Raw genomic sequence first — 23,102 nt, 5'->3', positions numbered from 1 at the left:
AGATTAGCAGAGAGACTTCAAAAGCAATGCAGTTCAATATAATGGAAAACACCTGACCTGTATCTGATTCCATTTGGGATCTCAGTAACAGCTGCAAAGGAGGCCAAGCTGAATTCCATCAGCATAGCGAGATCTCAAGAGCCCCTTTGGAGTATGCCCAGAATACAAAATACAGCTGAGCCCCTTGCGTTTATTAGCATGACAGCTCCCTGAGTGGGAGAGAGAGGATGTGTATGTGTGTGACTTGGTGGCTAAAGGTGGAGATCTGCTGCTTAAATTTCTAAGGATGAATTCGTTGAGGCCTTGATGCTTGATGAGGCTGGGATGCTTTTAAGCTGGGGAAGGAGAAAGGTTGAGCACCTGCTGGCATTCCATTTTGCAAGTAGTTCCTTTCTTTATAATGACAGGAGTTGTTCTGCTGCAATGTGTTTTTAGTAAAAACTGGCTTTTTCATCCAAAAGGCTAAAGTGTTTTTTTTTTTTCCAGGAAACATTGATTTCCCACTCGGTCTCAGTGGAATTTATCAAAAGAAGCAAATTCCCTTCTTCTCCATTGTCCATAGAGGGACTCTGGGGAGCGGGTAAAGGGATTTTAGCAAAATGAGAATAATAATGCACTGAACTCTTGTCAAAAGTTAAGGTTTTTATATGTATGTGAATCTATGTGTACATATGAACGTATACCCATGGGCATATATATTTAATGAAACCCTGAGCACTTTTGTGGAAAAATGTCCATGCCGATATTTTCAGTTTCATCAGACTTTCCTTTTCAATTCTAATAATCCAGGTTCCTTTGGGGATTGTCAAAGTCTGCACCTGTGACTTTACCCTTCAGTTGGCTTCAGTCCCTATGTTGGATCAAACCAATTCATTGTCTAGACCCCTTCACCCTTGTTCTCTGATGATGTGTTGGGCTTATAGTCTCCGCATCCTTGTGTGCTAAAATTGGTGCAGTCTCTGGCATCCCAGAGGGGCCTCCAGAGCATTACAGATGGTCGTTGTGGGGCAGGATGGGGAGGCCTGATGGAACTCAAATAATGTGCTTCTCCTTCATTACCCTCCACCCACCCAGTTCAACACAGCAGATCTTCCTATTGTATCTTCTTTCTCTCTTTCTCTGCCTATTTAGGCTGTACCCTTGGCTTAGTCGCTCCATAGCGCTTTCAATGTCGGGAGCATGCCCTCGTGTAACAGCAGAGCCTTGCACGGCTTAGCTCTGCTGCTTTGGCACTGGGAGAACTGTCTCTGCTTTCTCCCCCAGAAAGCAACATTTCCCCTTGGTATAAAGACATGAATTGCCGTCTTCGTTGGTTCCCACTTAAAGAGTTGTGTCCCAGGCTGGTGTGTCTGCAAGCCAGGGCTCTCTGCTGGTAGTGCTAAAGTGGCAGAGTTCTCATCTGCTGCTTCAGCGCACCTTAGCCAGCAAAGGATTTGTGCTGGTCTTTACTGCCTGCCAGCCGTTTTCATCTGTCTTATTTAGTGATGAGCAGGAAATTATATAGGACACACCATTTGGGTCTATGTATCCCATAAGGATTTATTTTCATGAAGAATAGAGGTGGTGTTGCTGCAGTGCTATAACTGAGCTTTTTAGCTCTTGAAGAATACCAGAAGCGGTTGCCATTTCCACAGCTACTGTGACATGTTTTGGTTTCTAGATCTGCAAGGACCGCCCATTCAACTCAATTGATTTGCAACTGGATTTATTTTCCCACCATTTTTTAATCACCTCTAAAAATAAAAACAAGTTCTGCCAGCAGCCTGATCAGTTCCCTGCCCTTCATCAAATCATAAATGACAAGAACTAACTGGAGTTCTTGGTGGGAATCAGGAGAAAGGTTGGGAACAGACCAGAAGCTAAGCCTGGTGTTTCTCGCTTCTGAAAATGTGAGACACAAGCGTGTTGAGACTCAGCTAGGACGGGTTCAAAAAGGGTCAGTTTTCAGCTGCTGCCTCCCCCTTTTTCCCTCCCCTTCCCCTTTTCTCATCAGCTTCTCTGTAAATCATCTCCCTCTTCTGGCTCTTCCAGGACTACAGAAGCAGAGGGGCTGCCCTCTGTCCTTGCAGAGGAGCTGTGAGATCTGTCCCATGTCACCGTGAGCTCCCTGGCCAGGATTTCCTCTTGGACTCAAAGATGGCTTCTATGGCAAGAGGAACCTGGGAGGAAAATGGATAAGACTAGAAAACAGAAGAACTGAAGGACATTGTCTTGTCCTGTTGGTGAGGAAGGACAGTGGTGCTCATTGCAGGGTAGGTGTGATATGTAGAGGCTGTTTCTTCCTGCACCCTTCTTACCCCAGGACTCTGTTACGGGCCCTGTGGGAGCCACATCAGCCTGTCTCCTACTCAGCAAATTCTGCCCAGGAAGAGGGTTTTGCTCATCTCCTTTTCTCCTGCCACAGCGCCGTCACTTTTTTCTGCCATTTCCCACATCTGCTTCACGAGATCAGGAATTAGAAAGTGCTGGTCTGCGAATTCACAGCCCCCCGGTAGGAGAAAAGGAGAGGGCTAGGGCAGGGGGTGGGGGGTGGGGGTTAAGACCCTTCTGCTCTGGTAAGTCCACAGCCATATGAAGTACCCAAGTGCAGTCTGGGTATCTTTGGAGCCTTAGTGTAAGGACAACCGTTTTGTCTCTTAAGTGCAACGATGTTAAGGTTTTGCTATATATTCTGGAGTGCTGGTGTCACCGCAACAAAAGTGCGTGTGAAATCAAGGTAGCAGATCTGATGTGCTTTAAGGATCACAGCATTATCCTATTGGAACAGGTGAAAGAGCAGATGGCATAATTTAAGGCACCAGGTTCTTTAGACAAGATCTATTGAAAGGCACAATCTTCATATCATTGCAAGGCATGTCATAATCTTAGATTTAACACATGACAATCAAAATGTAAGTCATCAAGCATGGAAGAAAAATTACACTGTACAAGTAGGAGTGTCACATTTGAGAAGCTGGAAGACCTTGCTCTCTCAATCTGCTGTTGTCCTCCCAAGTGCTGTGTCTTGTACTTACCCTGCGTCTGTTAGAATACTGCTAAGGGTGTATTTTGCTTTTCAATAAGGAGTCATTTTCTAAGTAATAAGCATGCAGGAGCTTTTATTCTAGAAACGCCTGTCCTTCAAACTAACATTTTCACTGTAATTCAGGGCTGGAGATCCTTCCTTGCAGTTATTTTATGCATGAGAATTATTGTTGTTATAGAAGGTGACGGTGATTATTGCTGTGCAAAGACGCAAGTAAGGGCAAGGCAGGCACTATGTATTTTTTCAAGACACGCAGAAAGATAAATTAAATCTCTTTGTGGAATAAAATAACAGGAGATAGCGGGAGTGATCAACAGGCAGTAGACTCCAAGATGGGGCCTGAGCAAGGCTAAAGCACGTGGTCTGGGAGCGCTGGAAAATGCAGAGAACCAAAGATGGCATGCGCGTGTGTGCATGGGGAGGTATGAGACTGAGAGAGAAGGTGTCAGGAATGACGCTGATGGAGCAAGGCACAGCGTTCACTCGGAGGTGCAAGCCTGCTACGGGTTTTTGCTTTGTTGAAAATAGGACCTTGCGTGTATTTTTGTGGGTCAGCAGGACCGTACCTGCGTAACACCTTTACTGATATAATTTTTTCCTAATATGAACATAGATGGGCCTCTGATACTGGCATACTGCTTAGGCAGAGTAGGCAACACAGGAAGAATGATGCTATTTTTTATTTTTTATTATTTTATTTTAAACTTTATTTCAGGGCTTCAACCAGAGAGAAGCGGGTATCGCTGTCTCTATTAGGCTAGGTTATGGCTGTAGGTGGGAATGTGCGCACTTTAGCGTTCGTGACACCTACAGTGAGGAACTGGCAGAACAGGCAAACTCTGATATATGTCTGAAGCAATATTGACATTTTTATATACTTACTCAATTACTTCAAGCAAAGTTATGAGGATGAGCAGTACTTCAGGAAAAGTGGGCTCCTATTGACTACTCATATCAGGACTGACCTTGCAAAATTATATGCTTAGGCCTGTTGCCTTCAATTTTTCAGTGATTGAGGGTTGAAGAAATCTATATTAGCCATGAAGCTTGTTGATAAGATCACCAAATTCACTTAATTAATTCCTATAATAATAAGCTAGTCCATTAGCCTGCAGTGCCACCTAGCCTCCTCATCCTTTGGAGAGCAGAAAGTACGGCATGAATATTTAGAAAGATAAAAACTACTTGGAAAACATTCATGTAATGATCTTTTTTCCCCTTTGTTTAAAGATACAGTAATTCAATCTCATCAGAAGATTTTCATCAGCAGTCTGAAAACTGTTGCTCTGGGATCGGCCAGTGGGGGAAAAACCAGGGGAGAACTAGAGACGATTTTTCTTCCAAATGCTAGTTCCTTGTTCAATGCAAGTATTACTCATAATTTCTAAGGTCTGAGCTTGGTAAGGAAGCAGCCAAGCTGGTGCATGCCTATTAAATATTTTAACAGTCTGATTCATCTCAAAGTGATTCAGAGACTATTGATAGTAGTCCTGTCAGGAGTTGCCATCTCTGTCGTGAAGTTGGAGCGGTTAGTGACATACCACTAGTGCTTTGTGGCATTTCATAGCATTCATGAGGCAGAATTATGTGGGGAAATGAAGGCAGCAAATGGAGTTCTGCTGGGACGCTGATACTGTCATCTCTGCTACCTGAAGGAGTCACGCAGAATTGGCTTCCATCCCTGGGCGGGTGCCAGGGCAGACTGCTGAGGGGAAAATTGGCCCTGGGAAAGGGGAACCAGGGCTCTGCTGCCTCCCCTGCCCATGCGTGCCTTGGGGAGCCAGCGCTGCTGCTCTCCCGTTCCTCCTCCTTCCCTGATTCTTTGGTGAAAGGAAGTTGGGGTACTTGGGTTTGGACAGCAGTTGCTGCAGGATGGCTGTTTGGCTGTATTCCATGGGGAGCCACGGTCCCGGAATTAGAGGAAGAGACTGAGACATTAGCGAGGATGCAGGGCGGGGACAGCATCCCAAAATCAGGCTGGAGGCAGGAGGTTAGCAAAGGGTAACAAACATGTCCTTACATCCATGAACTCCGCCAACTTTGCAAGACGCCTTTGTGCCTCTCCCAGCCTCTCTGCCCTCCCTGCCAGTTGAACCTTCTCCATCATTGTCGCAAGACAGAGTTGTTTTTTCCTCATCCTTTGGGTGGCTGGGTTCACATTTTTTGCTTGCTGTTCAGATGACAATCTGCTTCGGTGTTACAGGATTGTTAATAAGTGATGGGGAAAATAAATTCAAGTCATTCATTTCTGACCAATACACTTCCAAGACATCTGTGATAGCTTCTGCCTTCCTAAATAACAAATTTATTTAATCTGAAGCTTTGGGTTTCGGTAGCTCTGTAGAAACAAACACACAGCTTTTTGCTTTGGCAACGTTAACCAGAATATCCCTGCATTTAGACTTGAAAGAGATGAGCACATAGGTCCTTTGTGAAAGATCACAAATTGTGACTAAACCTGGGGCCGCTCTCATGGCATCAACAAAAATAAGCAGAAAATGGAAACTGTGCACTGCCACAGGCTGCGTTTGTGCAGTGGGCTCTTTTGGTTACTTTGCCATTGCCAAGTAAGACCTCAGACTAAGCTGAAATGTGGGTGGGATGGGACTCTGTTACTGGTTTTCTTTGGTATGGATTTCAGCTTATGTTATAGCAGTATTCAAAAACACTGGTAGCCAGATTATGCCCTGTGTACCAGAGCAGGCTTATGAAAATTTTAGGATGGGAGGAGTGAGGGGAAAAAAAAAATATCTATTGAGTTCCATCTCCAAATCCTGCTAGATTTTCTTCTTCATCAGCAGACGTTCCTTCACTGTTTGATGGTATTTTTATATATGAACGCTTTTGTTTGAGAAGGCACTGCAGTGGGTTTTTGGCTTGACTAAATAAAGAGTCTGAGTAGTGTACACATGTCTAATGGTTAGCCACAGCCTGTTTGCTCATACAGATTACGTGTGAGGGCCTGTTCCAGCCCTCTGGCTATGTCTTACAAAATATATTAGGTTAAACAAAACCCATCCCTAAGCCTTTAAAGCTGTAAAATGCTATCCACATTCAGAGATCAAATGAATCAACTGAAGCTGTACCCTCTTGTTCTGAGGGAATGAGCTGCCCACTGTCTGTGTCTAACCAGACAAAGGATGAGGAACTCCTGGGGAGTTGGAGAGCTACCGTCTTTGCTTAGGCATAGATTGATATAGCTCACTCATTAAAATGAAGAGAGGTTTTTGAGTGACAAGGGTTAAAACTAGTAAAAAAAATGAACCGACTAAAGCTGGCATGGTGGTACCTATAGGTGGTGCTGGTCAGTAGAGCACAGTAGTCTTGAACCTGTCAGAAGGGACTTGTGGATGCACCTGCCTTCAGATGTGGTGTTTGGTGTGTTACTCTAGAAGCTAAAAGGTTCCTTGTGTTGTCTGGATGCTGTAATAGCCCCAGAGAATCGCAGCATGCTGTTGTATCTGCTGGCTAGTCATCCAATGTGAACGGCAAGTAAAATAAAAAAAGGGAATTAAGTTTTAGTATTCTGAAAAAAAAAAACCCACCACAGTGATTTGTAAAGAAATTAATACAATCAAAGACAGTGAAGCACTTGTAATTACTAACCACTGTTACCAAGCTGTAAGACTAGCTTGCAAGTTGCATTTTACCCTACTTTGCATGTACAATTAAAAAACTCAATGGAAAAGTTAAAAATTAGGACCAGTTTTGAGACAGCTTTCAATATTTTTCTGATTTCTTAATTTCCTTTCTGTTCAGGTTCTATGGAAGGACTGCAAAGAGAGGCTCTAGTATAGGATAAGGAATACCTAAATTCTGTGAATAAGTTGTGATGCATATATGCATCTCTCTAATCAATATCCTGTACCACTAGCTTTGATAACTTTTCTAGAATGACTGGAATGCAGCTATGATGCAGCTGCAGAGCATGATACTTGGCTTGACTGAAGAAGAGACCTACTACCTGGGCATCTAATGCCTGGACACTAATCAGTAGGCATCTTGAGTGTGTTGGAACAGCATAGCTTAGTAGCTAGGGAACGTGTGAAGGAGCACCCATCTCCTTTTCTGTGGATTGACTTCACCCATTGACTTCACCCAAGGTTAAATGCATAAATTGCTTTGGGAACAAGCTCAAGGCTCTTGCATCCTTTGCTGTGTGGTGAGCAAGAAGGATGTAAGGTGCCTACACCAGCTCTGTAATCTGAAGGTTTGGGTGCTGTCCTTGATGAGGTGAGCTTTAAATCTGCCGAACTAAGAGAGCCCAGGTTTCCAGTTCCCTGTAATCTACCTAACAGGTGATTATACAAAAAGCAGTCAGTGGCCCCAGCAGCGTGTTTTTGGAGGAGCTTGGCTGTTTCTTCAGGATTCTGTATTCAGCTGCCAACATGTGGTAGGAGGGATCAGAGCACATCAGGCAGACCAAGTTATCTGGGGGTATGATGTGCCACCATGCTGATTTTCTGGGTCTCGGTCAACTGCAACAGGAGTAGAGAACGACAGTGCCTTGGTTGGGGTAGTTTGGGGCATGCTCAGCAGGGGGACAAAGATTGTCCTGGTCCAAGAGGGAAGCAGCTTAGACACATTCAGGGTTAAGCAGCATCTGGCTTTTTGGATTACAGTTTATGATGTCAGTTCCTATCTCCTTCTTTACAAGTGTGGCGTTGCATCTTGCTTCAGTTCTCTTCAGTCCTGAGTGTACAGCAGATTGGCTGTTTGGCTGAAGTCTGGCCACTTTGCTTCCCCATACCTCTATGACACAGGGTTGATGATGTATCTTTTCTCTTGCCATTCACCTGTACCATCTCTTTAAATGGCCACCTTTCATTAAGTGGGTGCGGTTGCCTCCTATGTGTTCATACAGTGTCCAGTAACATGGGTCCCTGCTCGCCCCTGCAGCTTCTAAACATTATTATAACATAATGCAAATAAATAATCTGAAGATGTTGCTGATGGAAAAACCCTCTGAAACAAAACTTGCTTAGCTCCTCAGGTATACAACACAAATTACTGTTAACTGTGGGTAACAGTGGCTGCTCTTAACCATTATTGTTTGTGCTGTGATTTATAATAACGATAATAATAACAACAGCTACTTGCCTAATCCTTAGCATCAGAATGAACACGTTCAGCATTTTCATTCCACTTTCCAGGTTGAAAGTCTCTATGTACATTGCTCGGCTATCAGTTGACAGTGTTGCTGTATGTAAACAGAGGTGAGAAGAGTCCTATAGTCCCCTGGGGCCTGCCCTTGGCCCAGGAGCACCATTTCAGCCCAGCCTGGGGCCGTAAGTCTCCACCCCAGCAATGCCTGCCCCAGTGACGTAGGTAGGACGCTGGTCTCCAGCTCTGCACTGCTGGGCCTGACCCGTGGACTGACGTCCTGGCTTGACTTTAGACCTGCCTTATCCTTATGAACTTGCCTGATGATCTGGACTCTTGGCTGAATGTGGTGGCCATCTCCAGGCCTGCCCTGTGCACCTTGCTCATGGGCTGTGGGACGGGGCCCTGGATAGTGAAGTCCTTGCCCTGCCAGCCACGTTACTGCACTCAGGTCCCCATCCCTTTAGGAGTTGCCAGCCTTTGTTGCTCCCTGACAAACAATTAAGTTGAAAAGCATAGCTGCAATGAGAAGGGAGACGAAATGCAAAATCAAGAGTGACTCGATGAAGAATTCAATGTAAATATTAACTTTGTTTCCCCCAGCTACTAACATGCACCTAGCTTCCAGCTACAGATCCCCACAGTCTTGGATAAAATCTTTTACATAGTTGAAATCATCCAATTTGACTGTTGTTCTTTCTCTTTGTGGTGCAATCTGAAGTTAAATATTTCACATGTTGCTTTACATAGGGCAAAGCACAACCCCTCTGCTATTGCTGGCATCCTGTGCTGATTTTCTCTCTCCATTCTTTCCCATATCCCACACTCAGGTCAGACCAGAATCAGTCGGCTCCTTGGTGTATGCAAGTGTCTCGGGTACCCGTGAGATAAAACTCTTTCAATCAGAATACTTCCTCTGACACTCCTGCAATAAGGCTACAAAGCTCCAGCACCTACCCAGGAGGCGATTTATTGTTGTAGATGGAAGAAGGGCAATGCAACTCTATGTTCTCAAATACTGTCCTGGTTTCAGCTGGGATGGAGTTAATTGTCTTCCTAGTAGCTGGTACAGTGCTATGTTTTTGAGCTAGGTATGAGAAGAATGTTGATAACACACTGATGTTTTCAGTTGTTGCCAAGTAGTGTTTAGACTAAGTCAAGGATTTTTCAGCTTCTCATGCCCAGCCAGCAAGAAGGCTGGAGGGGTACAAGAAGTTGGGAGAGGACACAGCCAGGGCAGCTGACACAAACTGGCCAAAGGGGTATTCCATACCATGGGATGCCATGTCTAGTATATAAATGGGGGGAGTGGGGGCAGGGGGATCACAGCTCAGGGACTAACTGGGCATGGGTCGGTGGGTGGTGAGCAATTGCACCGTGCATCGTTTGTGTTTTCCAATTCTTTTATTATTACTGTTGTCATTTTATTAGTATTATCATTATTATTTTCTTCTTTTCTGTTCTATTAAACCGTTCTTATCTCAACTGACGAGTTTTACTTCTTTTCCTGATTTCTCCCCCATCCCACTGGGTGTGTGGGGGGGAGTGAGTGAGTGGCTGCGTGGTGCTTAGTTGCTGGCTGGGGTTAAACCATGACAAATACCCTCCACTATTCTCAGGGACCTGAAAAAATACTGTCTCTAGTTTTTAAAAGGCCATTTTTTTACTTCCTTTAAAAAGGATAGTCTTGGCTAATGTACTCAGAATGGGATAATAATGACAACTTGACATGGGCAAAAGCACTATATACAATCCAAAACGGCAAGTTGTCAAAAACTATAATGGACAGCCAGGGGTGCTGTACCTGATGTGGAGACAAGACCATTAACTGTCTTGAAGTTTAAACTGGGCAGCCCTGCTGTGAAAGATGCCTGAAAGCCCCATTGTCTACTAGGTTGCTAAGGAGCCTTTGAAAGTGCATGAGGGTAAATTAAAGAAAGGCGTTAATTTAAACTAGAATTCCTGAATAGCGGCACAATTAGACAGCACCTCAGATACAACCATCATCTCTAATACATCCATTAGTTCTCTCTTGCACTGCTGTTCTTTTGTTCTTGTCCCCAGTGGAATGTCACAGGACTGTTTACAGTGCCCAGCGCTGCCACTTTTGTGACTGGGACCTGGAGGAGGTGACTGAAGCTCTCAGCTACAGCCTTGGTTAATGTACCAGGCAATTACTGAAGGTTGTACCCTATTCTTGGTTTTCTAATCCATGTTGGATGGTGGCATTATTTTCCTTTTAACCCTTTTCACCTCTTTCTTTATCGAAGAATGCACGTAAGACCACATTTGTCTGCTTTAGACAGTGATTGTTGTTAAAGGAGAAGCTGCTGCCCGAGCATTCGCACACCAATGAAGGAGTCACACACACCACTGGAGACCGGAGTCCCTTTGCAGCGGGTGACTCCAGTGAGCCGATGGGTGCCCCTTTCCACGTCTCACGCGCTCACCCTTGGGTGCTTCTTCTGCCTTCAGGCTTGACCCTAGGTTCCCCAAAGCAGAATCTCTAATCAAGGCTTTCAAAATAAAAAGCGTAATTTGTTCTATCTATGGTACACAAATTTAAACAGCTCAAGCCTCCGAAGAGGAACCCCAAACAGTAAACTCCCTGAGCAATTTTAGTCTTACAGTGTAAGTTCCTGCCCCTCACACCATAGTCTGGTCCAAAGTAATATTTGGGTCTGAGGTCTTCTTCCCTCTCATTGGGTCCTTCTTCTGATCTCTAGGTTGGTTCTTTCTCTGTCCTCTTTTTTAGGCTAGTGGTTACTATGTCTCTTTTTCCTGCCTCAAACCTGGTCTGGGGCTTTCTGAATCTTCTTACTCCTCCAATCAGAGAATAGGTCAATGTTAAGCGAAAGCATTAAGCAAGCTCTGAGTTCTGCTTTACCATGAACAACTACTTTTAAACAGCTAAACAGACTCCTTAAAGCCCTCCAAAACATATTAACAGCCTGTATAATTTATATATGTTCCTGTGCTATTATAGCCTCACAATCTTATCCCACTATTGCCATTGCCATTGTGTGCTGTTTACATCTTGTTCGGATGTGGTCCATGTGCTCACGTAGGTCAGCTTTGCCACCTTCCACAACATCCTTGAAGATGTACACTTACTTATGCCATGAATAGTAAATGTGGATGACCACAGTTAAACTCAAATACATAAATCCCTTTGAAGAGAGTGTTAGGGATGTGAAGAACCTGAGAAAATCAGGCCTTGCAACAGGCTGCTTAAATGTGAATGAAGGTGTTGTCTAGCTTTAGGCATATGTATGGGGAAAATGTGTGTTTCTGCTATGTCCAAAAAGTAGCATAAGTGGTTAAAAGAATAATTCAAAACAGATCCCAAAGCTCTAGTTCGAACTGCTCTAACCAGTAGTGAGAAGAATCTCCCTTTTCCTCTGTATTTGCAATTCTTTTAAATTTTAATGCTTTTACAGGGCAAGACTTGGACTCTGGTGCCTGTTGGCAGCAGGGCTATCTGCAGGATTGTACTCACACACCTGAAATAGAACAGTTCAGTTTCTTGACTGCCATCAGCCTGAGCTGTTGATGAAGCACTTCAACACAACCCAAAGCAAACCAAGTCTTGTGAAGAGTTTGTGTGACTGTTAAACAGCTTATATTAATGTTAGGACATTCATTTTCAGACTGATCTCTTCTATCTGGAGTTAGAATAAGTTGCCTAGAATAGAATGGGATACAAAAAGGAACTTTCAAAGGATCACCAAAACTCTGATGAGGCTGTCACCATGTGGAACAGCTTCTTTCCATGAAGGGGAAGAAAAGGGAGCCTCGAGCAACGACTTTCGTAATGTAGCTCTCGCCGTTACGTTTCAAGTTGGGGGAGTGCATCCAGGTCTTACTGTGCAAGTGACATTTACTGTTTCTCCTACAGCAAAAGTCCTTTAAATAACAAATGCACGTTTAGACTGGCTTTGATCTCTTAAAGCAAGATGAGTTTGAAGACAAGCTTTTGGTTTTAATTTTTTTTCCCTCTTCTAGCTCTAAAATGTAGAAGTGGAATTCTGCTCCTAATTTATAGCTTTTTTTCTTTTTCTGCCCTAGGTGATTATTTTAGAAATGTTCATAGGACAAAACATCTAAGCTTGTGGCTGCCTGTCACCTTTCCCAAATCCTAGGTATTTATAGATATCTGTCCCTGGAATGTGAGTCTGGTTTAAGTCTCTTAATTTATTTTAGTGAACTCTGGGCACAGCAGACATTGGAGTTAATTTAGCAAGTAAGCATGTGGACAAGTGTGGGAAGAGCTTGTGTGCTGCTTTTCTTTTCCAATTACATCAGTCAGTCTAATATCAGCTATTCCCTCTCCTTTCAAGTCTCCTTAAAACATCACCATCACCAGAGCAGCACACATACCCCAAAGCGACAATCTCAGGGTATGTTTGAGAGTTTAGCAGGAGCCCTGTGGGATTCAATAGGAGGTTTGTTTTACAAGTTAGGGCATGAATGATGGTGCTTAGCCCCTTGCAGAGAGAGCTTTTCATTGCTTCATAGTCTTTAAAATGATGATGGGGGCTCAGTCTGTCCTCTGAGCAGTATCTGGACTCTGAGATGGTAGGGAGGAGGAGGAGGCACCTTTTCCCATCTGTACAAACTGCTCCTGCAGGCCCAGGCTGCTGAGCCAGATGGTTAATGGTACCTAACAGGGAAGCTGGAGTTGGTGGGTTGGAGGGCTGGGGGGTGGTTGGGGTCCTGGCTCAGCGGCTGTGGCATGTGCGTAGAATTGCCTAGCCCACTCATGGAACGACTAGTCCGGATGAAATTACTGTTCTGGAGTCCCTGCCACATTGCATGTCGTCATGCCCAGGCCTGAGCTGTGGCTTTGCTCTTTCAAAATGCAAATGCATGCTCTTCGGGCAAAGCAGTTCTGGGTTTCCTTTGGCACTGGCTGGAGGAAAAGTTTTATGTCTGATTCTGTCGGGCTCACACTTAGCTATGCAGGACGTGGACTCACTTTCCTTTCGTGCTGGCAGCCTTCACCGCAAATTCTCCTGCATGCTGTGTAACACGTCATTTACAAGGCTGCAGCTCTAGGGTCTTGTCCTTCTGCTCCTGACAAAGGCAGGTGAGCCCTTCTCCCGGATGGGATGGTTCCCATGTGGCTGAAGACAGTATTGGGAAGGGCTGGAGCATGCTGGGCTTTGCTGATGTAACAGGCTTCCTGCGATTTTCATTCAGATCTGGTTGGCTGTAAGCTGGCAGAGAGCCTCAGATACGCCTCCAACTCAGATGAGGTCATCCCTGCTTTTTTTTTTTTTTTGGGGGGGGGGGGGGGGAGGCTGCTTCAGGAGTCTGTGGTGTCTGAACATTTAAGGTCAGCGTGCTGATTCCCACACCACTGCAAATCTCTGGGTGCAGGAAACCCCTTCTCCCCGCCCCCCCCAGCTGCACCCTTTCCCAGCACCATCACAGACCCTGCTCTCCCTTTAAAGAGAGAGGAGGAGCAAAAGGAAGATGAATTTACCGCAGTGGATTTTATAATTGACTCTCACATCCAGGTCAGCGGGGAGCGTTTGCTGGCAAGACATTGCAGAGCTGCCCGGGCCTAACACGAGTGTAAAGTAGTTCCAGGACGGAAGAAACTCCAGACCCTGCCGCGGCCAGAAGTGAAACTACTCGCCCTGCCCAGTCGCCCGGTCCCTTCCCCGCCCTCCCACCGTGTGCCATGCAGAGATGCATCCAGCCAGTAGAGGACGGGGTAGGTCCCCCCGGCTGTCAGTCAGCAGGGGCTGCCCGGCTCGGGACGAGCTGATCCCGAAATAAGCACCGACCCTGGCGGAGAGCAGAGCGCGCATAGCTGGGGGTGCCCAGCCCCGGCCCCGCACCGTGCCCGGAAGCTTCGTCCGCCAGGCATCTTCCTCCCTCCAGCCCCGGCGCCGGGTAACCCCGCGCTATCTCCCGCGGAGAACTGCCCGCTAACTTGGGCGCCGACGCCCGGTCTGCCTGCGCGGCTGTGGGCAGGATGGGGGTTGCAGCATCCCCCCTCTGCCCCGGGGGCAGCCAGCCCCTTCCTCCTCCTCCTCCCACCGCCGAGCCCCGCGCCGGAGCCCCCCTGGCGCAGCCTCTTCGCCATGTCCTGCCGGGGGCGGCGAGCCCTCCCCGGAGCGCCTGAGAGCGGGCCGAGCCTCTTCAGCACCGCGGACAGCTCTCGGCTCCCGGCGAGCCGCGCTTCAGCACCGCGGCCAGCTCCCCGGCCCCCGGCGGGCCGCGCTTCAGCACCGCGGACAGCTGCCGGCTGCCGGCCGGCCGAGCCCCAGCGCCGCGGACCGCTGCCGGCGGGCCAGGGCGCGGGGCGCCGTGGGGGCTCTGCCCGCGGAGGGGCCGTCGGGACCCGGCTCCGGCCCGGCTCCGTGCCTCGGTGCCCCGGTTTCCTGCGTATCGCTGGCAGCCCTCTGCTGTAGCAGCACGCCGCTCTGCCCAGAAGGACGCCGAGAGATCCGCGCGCACGCACACGCTACTGCTCGCCTCCCTGGCGGTGCCAGAAGAGGGCTTATCTTTGGGCTCGGAGTCCGTTCGTCTTCTGTGGATCGGGATTTACCAGCTTGGACGGCGCCTGGTTACGGTGGTGTATGAGTCTACAGACCCCGAGGTGCGCTACAGAGTTAGAAAGAAACCTCGGATCTGTCGCGCTCTGGAGGGGTAAAATAAACCCTATACAACCAGCAAAGCCAGCCCGACCCTTCCTGCCTCCCTGCAACCAACTTTACACCACCCCCCCCACCCCCCCCAACGGCGAGAATTCCCTCCTTTCCTCCTCCCTCCACGCTCCTTCCTTTGGAGACTGTAGCATGAGGCATCTCCTTCTATCTGGCTCAGGGTAAAAGCATACCCTGGGGGCAGCAACACACATCTGGCAGGGACTGAAAGGTTTTAATCCAGCCTCTACTGCAATCAACAATGGCAAATGAACCGGTGATTCTGAATGTTTATGACATGGTGAGTATGAAACAGTACTGATTTGAGGGGGGGTGGGGGGCGGGCAGTGGTGCCGGGTGGGAGTTTGTGCTTGGAGGCAGGCATTGTGTGAACAGGAGCCAAGCACAGGTCCCCACAGAGGCTGATGCCCACCCCCCCAAACTCGTCATCCAAGCATATCGTGTTCTGGCTGTCAGAGATGATGCTGACCCCAGCTTTTTTCTTTGAAACATTTAGCATAACAAGCCATATTATAGGTAAAACTGTGCCTGATTTTGCCTGATTTTGATCTTTCAGGAGCAGCACTTGGTGAGGGGAGGACTTTTTAATTTCCAGTGTCCCAGTTAAGGAAGGAGCTGTGATCACCTCTCTCCTTGTTGGAGATAATTATCCTTTAGTTTTGAGTGAGCAAGCACTGCCAGGCTGTGGGGAAGCGGTCAGGATTTCATCCAGGGAGGAGAAACAACTGTAGAATTGCAGTAAGGACATAGTTTCTAGGCTAATAATCTGGATCAGTCCCTCATATGCATAAGATTGCAGTTAATAATTTTCTCTGAAGGTTAATTGCAACAACAGCAGTAAGATATTGTCTGAACTGGTGAAGTTTCAGCACAGGGAGGGGCACAGGGACATGCTGCTCAGCAATGTTTCCTGAAAGTTCACAGTGTTCCTTGCCCTCGTCTTGCAAGGGGGAATGTGAGTGGGAATTATCTGTGCTAACAAATCAGAAGATCCAAACCCTAGCCTTGGCACGAGTCCCCAAAGAGAAGAAGGCTTGGCACAACCTGTTTGCTTTCTGGTCCAACAGAAGCTTAGAAGAGGTATGTTCAGATGAGGAACATTTTGATGATGTACTTCCCCTCTGTTCTTTGTTTATGAACTAATGATAAAAAAGAAGTACTTTTCAGATCTTCCAAAAATTTAGTGAACTTTGCTAGGGAAAAAACAACCTTATGAGGCCCAGGTGCTGACTGAGCTCTAAATATTTAGCTCCAGACCTTTCAGATTATGGCATACATTTGCTTTTTGTCATCAAGCAGTGACAACTTCAACAGGAAGCCTACAGAATAGTCTGGGTTTCCCTGTTGGGGGAATCCAGAAAATAGACACCAAAGAGATTAGCACTTGACTGCTGTAAATGTCAGACCTCTTCTTATTACAAAGATTAAGTGATCCTTTGTTGACTACAAAAGCTGGGTTGTTTTCTGAGGAAAGAGTGGTAAGGGCTATTTAGGTAGGACTGTATCTGTATTGAAGGACAGTCTGAAAAGCACAACTATAATGGCTTGAAGCTGCCTCTTCCAGAGCTATTATTGGTAAAACTGAGCAAGTTGGTGTAAAATCCTTCCCTAGACTTTGGTCTTGAGTGTTTAATGTCAGTTGCTTGGCAGCCTGAACTGTGAAGTCCCCCAAGCCTTTCTTCGACAGGTCTGGTAACCCAAGCATCTGGTAGCTAGTGCTTGGTAACACGGGAGTGGCGTTGCAAATGAACGCACAAGAGTTTCTCATTAATACTTTGAGGGTGATAAAGGGGTTGGGTTGCCCTTTTATTATATCCACTGTCTTCCTTGCAATTTTTTTAGTTTGTTCTGCAGCAGGCTGTGGTGTGGACTTTCCTCTCAGCCACTGTTGAGCTGTCCCAAATCAGTGAATATTTTGCTACTGAGCTGAAGAGATCCAAATACTGGATGGACATGATCTTTGCCTTTTTTTGTATGATTGACGCCAAAGATGAAGTCCAAAGGAATTATGGGAGAAGGGACTTGCTGTTCATGGTCACTGTGTTCTGAGATGGACAGCCAGACACAGTGAACTGAATTGAGGTCATCAGTTTAATTCAGACTGAGTAATTTTTGCTGCTTAGCAAGCGCTGAAAACCTTCATGTGTGAGTACTAACACCATGGGTTAACCACTCCGTACATAGAAAACGTTCTATTTTCATATAGCATCTGTTTGACTACCACTGAGTCTCCTCTAGTTCAAGTCCTACATTATGATTATTGAGGCTACATGCTTTTCCATTGCTGCTATGATTTTAACACCATGGAGTTTGGAATGCAGCCATGCAAAATCTGCACTTTGTTACACTGTGGTGGGGAATTGCGGGGGAACTGGGAAATGAGCACATTTGCTTGAATGACTGTTGGAAAACTAGCCTCAATGAAAAAAAGAAAAAAAAAGACAGCTGGGGATAACAATTAACTGGATGTAAAGCTCTGCTTTCCTGACAAGGAACATGACCCCTGTATGGCATCTGGAAGCACTTACACTGCAGGAAAACTTACCCCTAGGGCAGAAGTTCAATTATGGGCTTTGTGCAGCTATGAAATACCTACTCTGTGTAGTCTTGTGTATTCAAAGATTATAGCCATTTATCCTTTTACCCATTGGATTTGTACCAGGCTTCTTTAGGAAAAAAGTGCTTCTATTTAATGAGGTGTTTTGTGCAAATAGCTGAAGCAGGTAGATCCATTTGTAGATTTATTTTCTTCAACATAAATAAATTGAGCAAAAATCACTGGGTATTCCAAGTGTTTGGAATATCGTCATCAAAAGCAACTTCTCTCACCCCCAGCACGCAGGGTGATTATATCCTGTTTTATCTGTTGGTAAAGAGCTTGTACACACCTGTGCACTTGCAAAACAGACAGGGCAGGAGAACTTTGCTGCTGAACCAGGACATTTTAAAGAGTGAATATGTAGGATACTGAACTCTGATTTATGGTGTTAAGTGTGAACACAGAATAACAATATGGATCAGTGGTTTGATCATGGATGAATCTCTTTCCCAATCTGAATCCCACTCTTGCATGGACTTACTCTAAGCCAACAGCTGTTCAGAGACCTGCATGAAATAACTGGGTCTGTAGAATCTATGACAGTTTGCTCTGATCAGTCAGTTATCACTTTGCCTTCAGAGGGATAAATCAAATTCCCCTTCATAACTTGCAGCTCTCTTCCCTCCACTCTGCCTTAATAAGCTGTTTATCGTGGATCAGATCTTACTTAGATCACAGGGTTGACTTTCTTCAGCCAGGATATCATCCTGTTTCCTCATCACTTTAAGTCTTTGTGGCTTACTTCGGAGTAGTTGACTTAATCACTGTACATTAATAAATGTTGCCTACTTAAATCAGACAGAAGAGTAACTGCAATTATTGCCTAGGTTTAAATCTTTAACAAGCAAGCTAAACACATTCCACTAAAAATAGTTTGCTTGGCGGAGATTCAAGTTGGGGGCTCTCATAATATTTTCAGCTTATTGGATAGCACATTCATGCTATCAAATTAAAAGCAAAGATATTCATATCACTGCTGTCCCTCTTTTATTACAGATATGGTTGTCCTGAATTTCCACTGTCTTTGCAGCTGATAACATACAAACCTGTCATTTTGATCTACTGGTATTTTTGCTTACTCTTTATGCTGGGGAAAATGAGCCCCTGAGATGTGCTGCAGAGAAGAATGAGAGCCCTGGTCAGCAGGGAGCCAGGGAGCAATGATGTAGGGTCTGTTTGGACGACAGGGGTGAGTCTCTTTCTCAGCCTTGTCCCACTGTTATTCAATTGATTCCAGTGACATTACTTGTCATCCTCTCCAGAGTGAATGAGAGGGAAATAAGATTCAGGCCACTGTAGACACACTAGCTCTGAGATTTTTTTCCCTGTGACTTCCAACTTCAGAGAGGTAGCCAAAATGTAATTATTTATAATGGTCCTCCCATATTCTTTCAGTTCTTTATATAATTTATATAATTTGCCAGTTAAATGGCTGAAGGCCAATGGCTGATGGCAAAGGATGGCCCTGCAGGTGACTGACTGCGGTCTCTCTTGCTTCACTGATCAGTGGGCGATGGTGTCGTTGATTTGATTTCTCCATCACACCACTGAGCGGATCATCCAAGTGGCCCTGACAGAAAAACAAGCACAGTAGCATTCTTGTCTCCATGGCAGTGATGAAGGCCCCTGTTTTGTGTTTGTGATGTTATGGCAAGCAGCCAGTGTTGAAGTAGGGGTGGCATTTTGGGCTGAGGATGTAAAAGCTTATAGTCATGCATGTGGTTTCTAAGAGTTCCAGGAACGTGAATCTCACTCCTGATTTTTATTGGCGTAGTGGAACAGAGCATCCTGGGAGGCTGTATCTGCACAGAGGGCAGAGTTTCTGGGGAGGGAGAGAAGGAGGAAGGTGGTGTTACAAGCCACAAGGTTTTGTAATGAGCTCATCTTCCTCCGTGGGAGAGGAGAAGTAGTTTCAGGTGTACCACCAAGAAACGTTGACCAGGCTCTGTGTGGCCAATCAGCTTGTGGTCTCCCAGCAGAGGCTGATCACAGCCTGTGAGTAGCTTAGGTGGGGGAAGAGCTTTGATGAGGTTGTTTCCTTCTGGCTCTACAAACGTCTGTCATCTTACAGTTGCTTCTACATAGAGTTGGGCTTAGGGACTGAGGGCTGGCAGCAGGGTGCTGGCTCAAGAGGAGAAGTTGCAAGAAGCGGTCTGGTTTTTCTGTCAATCCCAGGAGGGAAGATTTTTATGGATAAGCTGTTATGGTGTGGGAACGTGTATGTGGGACTCTGCAGCAGACCCTGGGATAGGGTGAAAGTTGGGTTTTGTTTATCTGCTCTGAGAAAAGGATTGTGAGAGAGTCCCTGGGTGAAGAGGACACACCAGCTATCTGTGAGGAAAGGCGCAAAGCTAGAAGGTATGTATGGCCACAGAATAAATGCATAAAACTTTAGTACTTTAAGCCAACTTCTCTGATACAAAATAATATTATGGAGGTGGGAGTTAATTTTGCACTTTTCAGCTCTGTCATTTTCAGCATTTTGCTTTAATATCCATTGCTTGCATGTGATTTGGAGGTGTTGACCTGTGTGTACCACTGAAAACCAGCACAGACTTACCATCCTAGTGTCCCTTTTTGGCTTCCTATGCAAGTGGAAAAGTGAGAGTGAGTCTCTTGGCCGCTATAATTAAATGCTTTGGGACTGAAGGAATAGAGGTGCTTTGTACATCTAGCTTCGGCACATAAGGAGCCTTTGAGTCTATTTTAGAAGCAGCAACAGGATTGCAAGCAGAGCACTTCATTCTGTGAAGTTATTGTTTTAAGCACTGACTAGATCATGGAACACTTTATTATCTCTCCAGAGGAAAGAATAAGTCTAGTTACTCAGAAAAATGTTAACTTGTTTGTGATTACTGTTAGTGGAAGTCTCGGATGCTCTCAGCTCACTTAGTCAGAAGACTGAGAAATCCTGTTGCGGGTGGTGGTCCAGCACCCTCGTTATTGGTATTATGCAGTATTATGCACTACTCGTTATTTGTTTGTAAGCTGCTATGTGTGGAGAACTGCAGCATCACCTGACTCTATTTGGTATTCCAGGAAGCCACATGGAAAGCAAGGGGATGTTTTTTGTCAAGTAGGTTGATAGCTGTGGAGTTTCTTGCTGCGATGAGCTGAAGAGATGCTCTAAGTCAATAGAGCAACTTGTGGTCTTGAAAGATTAAGTGATAGAGAGTCACTAGGATCTCTTCTTTAATTTTTCCTCCTTCATATGTTGGCCACACTGAATGTATTTAACAAGCAGAGCAAAATGCGAAATATTGCCTTTGGGAAATTTTAATTGTATTCTGGCAACTCCTAATAAATATGTAAAAAAAAAAATTGTTCTGGAACAAAATCACCACTTTTTGAAATGCATTAAATGAAGTGTTTTGACTCTTCCTTAAAATATTTGCCAATCATCACCGGCCGAAACTATTTGCCAAATCTGAATCATTTCAGGTCTCCAAAACACACTGTTCACTCAAAAGTTTGCCACGTTCTTCGAAGGGCTCGGTAGGTGTATCTTATTCTTATTTATCCTGTGGCCACTCTCAAAGCTCATAAGAATTCCCCTTCCACAAATAAGCTTTGGCTAAGGAAGATCTGGGGTGTTTTATCTTCACAGGCGTGTTGCGGGGGGGTGGTAAGGTCAAAGGTAAATTGTTAAATTCCTGAAGGAAAAGGGCAAGATTTTAGCTTTGGAGTTTTATTTTATCACTGACTCTTCATTTATCCAGAGCCTTATTCATTCTTCAAACCATATCGGGTAGAGTATACTGGCTAACAAAATGGAATGGTGAGACAGCAGGTGCCTGGTGTCTAGTAATGGGTTCCCCACAGTGCTAAAATGTGTCCTACATAAGTGCTAAACCGTCTTTGTTTCTAAGAGTAGCTGAACATAGTGCTAGTCACAGGTGGTACTGTGGGGGCTCAGGCAGATCTCAGATGCTTGTTTTCTGTGCCTTCCTAGAGCTTTTAGTTGGCCTTCTTTGCTGGGGTAGGACTGAGTTTAGACTGTTATGATGCTTATGCTGCGCAATAGGTCTGGGGTTCATAATCACTCGGTTAAAGTCATGGTCCCACTGCAAAATCTGTAGCAGTAATGTCATACTATGATACTTGTTATTATGGGCCCAAAAACTCTCTGGGAAGACTCTTAGAGGCCAGAGAGACCAGATAGACCACTGCTGTGAATGAGACGGGAGGCAGAGAAAGCTGCTCTCGCTGGATGTCAGCAGCGTCCCGAAGCCAAGATACGAGAGGGCTATCCAGACCGCTTCACTTTTCTTGGATGCAACATTTCCAAGTGCAAACACTCTTGACTTTGGAAAAAAATAATAATAATAATTTAAAACAAACAAACAACAAAAGGTGTTATGGAAAATCTGATGGCAGTACATTAGAGTTTTCAAGTAAATCAGGCTGAGCAGCCCAGCAGTGTGTGCAGGCAAGGAAAACAAGGCTTTGTTTCTGTTTCTCTTTTCCTCCTAGGCTGCATCAATTTAATTTGAGTGGCAACAGGCTGACCTCAGGCAGTCCAGTCAGAGTGGGATTGCTGCCTTGCCCTGCTTGAACTCAGAAGCAGAGGGAAAAGGAAAGCAGTTGGGTGATGCAGAGCACTGTGGTGTAGTCAGTGCCTAGTTCAAGCCTGTAAGAAAATGATGAAATGCAACTAGACATCCCTTTTCTCTTGTATCTTTGGAGAGAGGAAATCAATTGGAGGAAGACAAGATAAAAACCTAATACACTGAGCTGCAGCTGAGCCCCTTCCTTCAAGAAGGAGGAATTCAAACATGGCATCTGATCTAAACCAATTAAGAAGCTGAAGAGTAAGTGGCGTGGCCTGTGTTAATAAGTCCAGTGATGAAGTGTGCCCATTTATGCATAATAAATGGGGTTTTGTTGTCTTAGCAACAGCCTGGAGATGTGTTATCCATCAGGGGAACAGTCTGTTTTGATGTTGTCAGGGTGACAAGCTGGCTACCTGTCCATGTTACTGCTGATCTTCTCCAGCACTGCAGTTCTTTAGCTGACTAATCTATGCTTATGCATGAGATGTTTTAAGAGCTGTCTCTTGACTGTATGCAGAGCATTGCTATCTTCAGCTACAGCATTCGTTCCATCAGCCAGCTCACTGAACCAGTGCTCTGTTGCCCAGTGGACTGAGTTGAACTGACTCATCCAGGGCAACACAGGAGTTCTCACTTCTGCTAGTCCTGCATGCACTGGGAAAACAGCTCCCCAACATGCTCTCCTCTACATCAGTGAACGCAAGAAACCCTTATGAGAGAGGAAAACCTAGGAAAGCTTAACACAGCGCAAAAAATGTGTGAACTCTGCCTCTGGAGCAAAGCTTCACAGGTCCTGTCATTAGCCCAGTTGCCACATCAGTGCTCTTGAGTCGGTTCCTGCAGATGACAAATCTGACGTAGTGTCTCTAAAGTATTCGTTTCAAGGCAGCCTGAACTCTCGCAGAGTCGGGAGTCTTATGGGCAGGATTTCAGGTGTAAGCCCAGGGGCTCAAGATGAGGTCAGCTCTAACCTAGAGATACAGAAAACTTTTGCTGCTACTGGAATTTGTCCTTTAACCCCATCTACAAGTAAAGTCACGACCCCCTTGGCCTGTCTCTGAGCAACCCTGAGAGAAATGATTGTTTCCTCTTGAAACCATATGGAAGCTGGCTTCCAGTGAATTTTCTCTGGTGCTTTTTGG

General features: G+C 45.6%; 1 protein-coding gene across 2 annotated transcripts in view; it reads left to right on the top strand.

The window, feature by feature from the left end:
• LOC126049160 (deubiquitinase DESI2-like) overlaps positions 1-23,102 on the top strand; it is a 98,571-nt gene that overhangs the window by 23,794 nt on the left and 51,675 nt on the right. The window contains exons 1-2 of one of the 2 annotated variants that reach the window (XM_049825055.1): positions 13,729-14,791; positions 14,969-15,088. The exons of the other annotated variant lie outside the window; for it this stretch is intronic. Of the exons in view, the coding sequence (XP_049681012.1) occupies positions 15,050-15,088 (39 nt within the window). The 5' untranslated portion in view covers positions 13,729-14,791; positions 14,969-15,049. Of the gene's footprint in view, positions 1-13,728; positions 14,792-14,968; positions 15,089-23,102 lie in introns of those variants that run through there. 2 annotated transcript variants of the gene reach the window in all.

Source organism: Accipiter gentilis, chromosome 22 (assembly GCF_929443795.1).
Source record: "Accipiter gentilis chromosome 22, bAccGen1.1, whole genome shotgun sequence".
Taxonomy (NCBI): Eukaryota; Metazoa; Chordata; class Aves; order Accipitriformes; family Accipitridae; genus Astur; species Astur gentilis.
The sequence above is the reverse complement of the archived record's forward strand: the minus strand, read 5'-3'. Positions and strand labels throughout refer to the sequence as shown.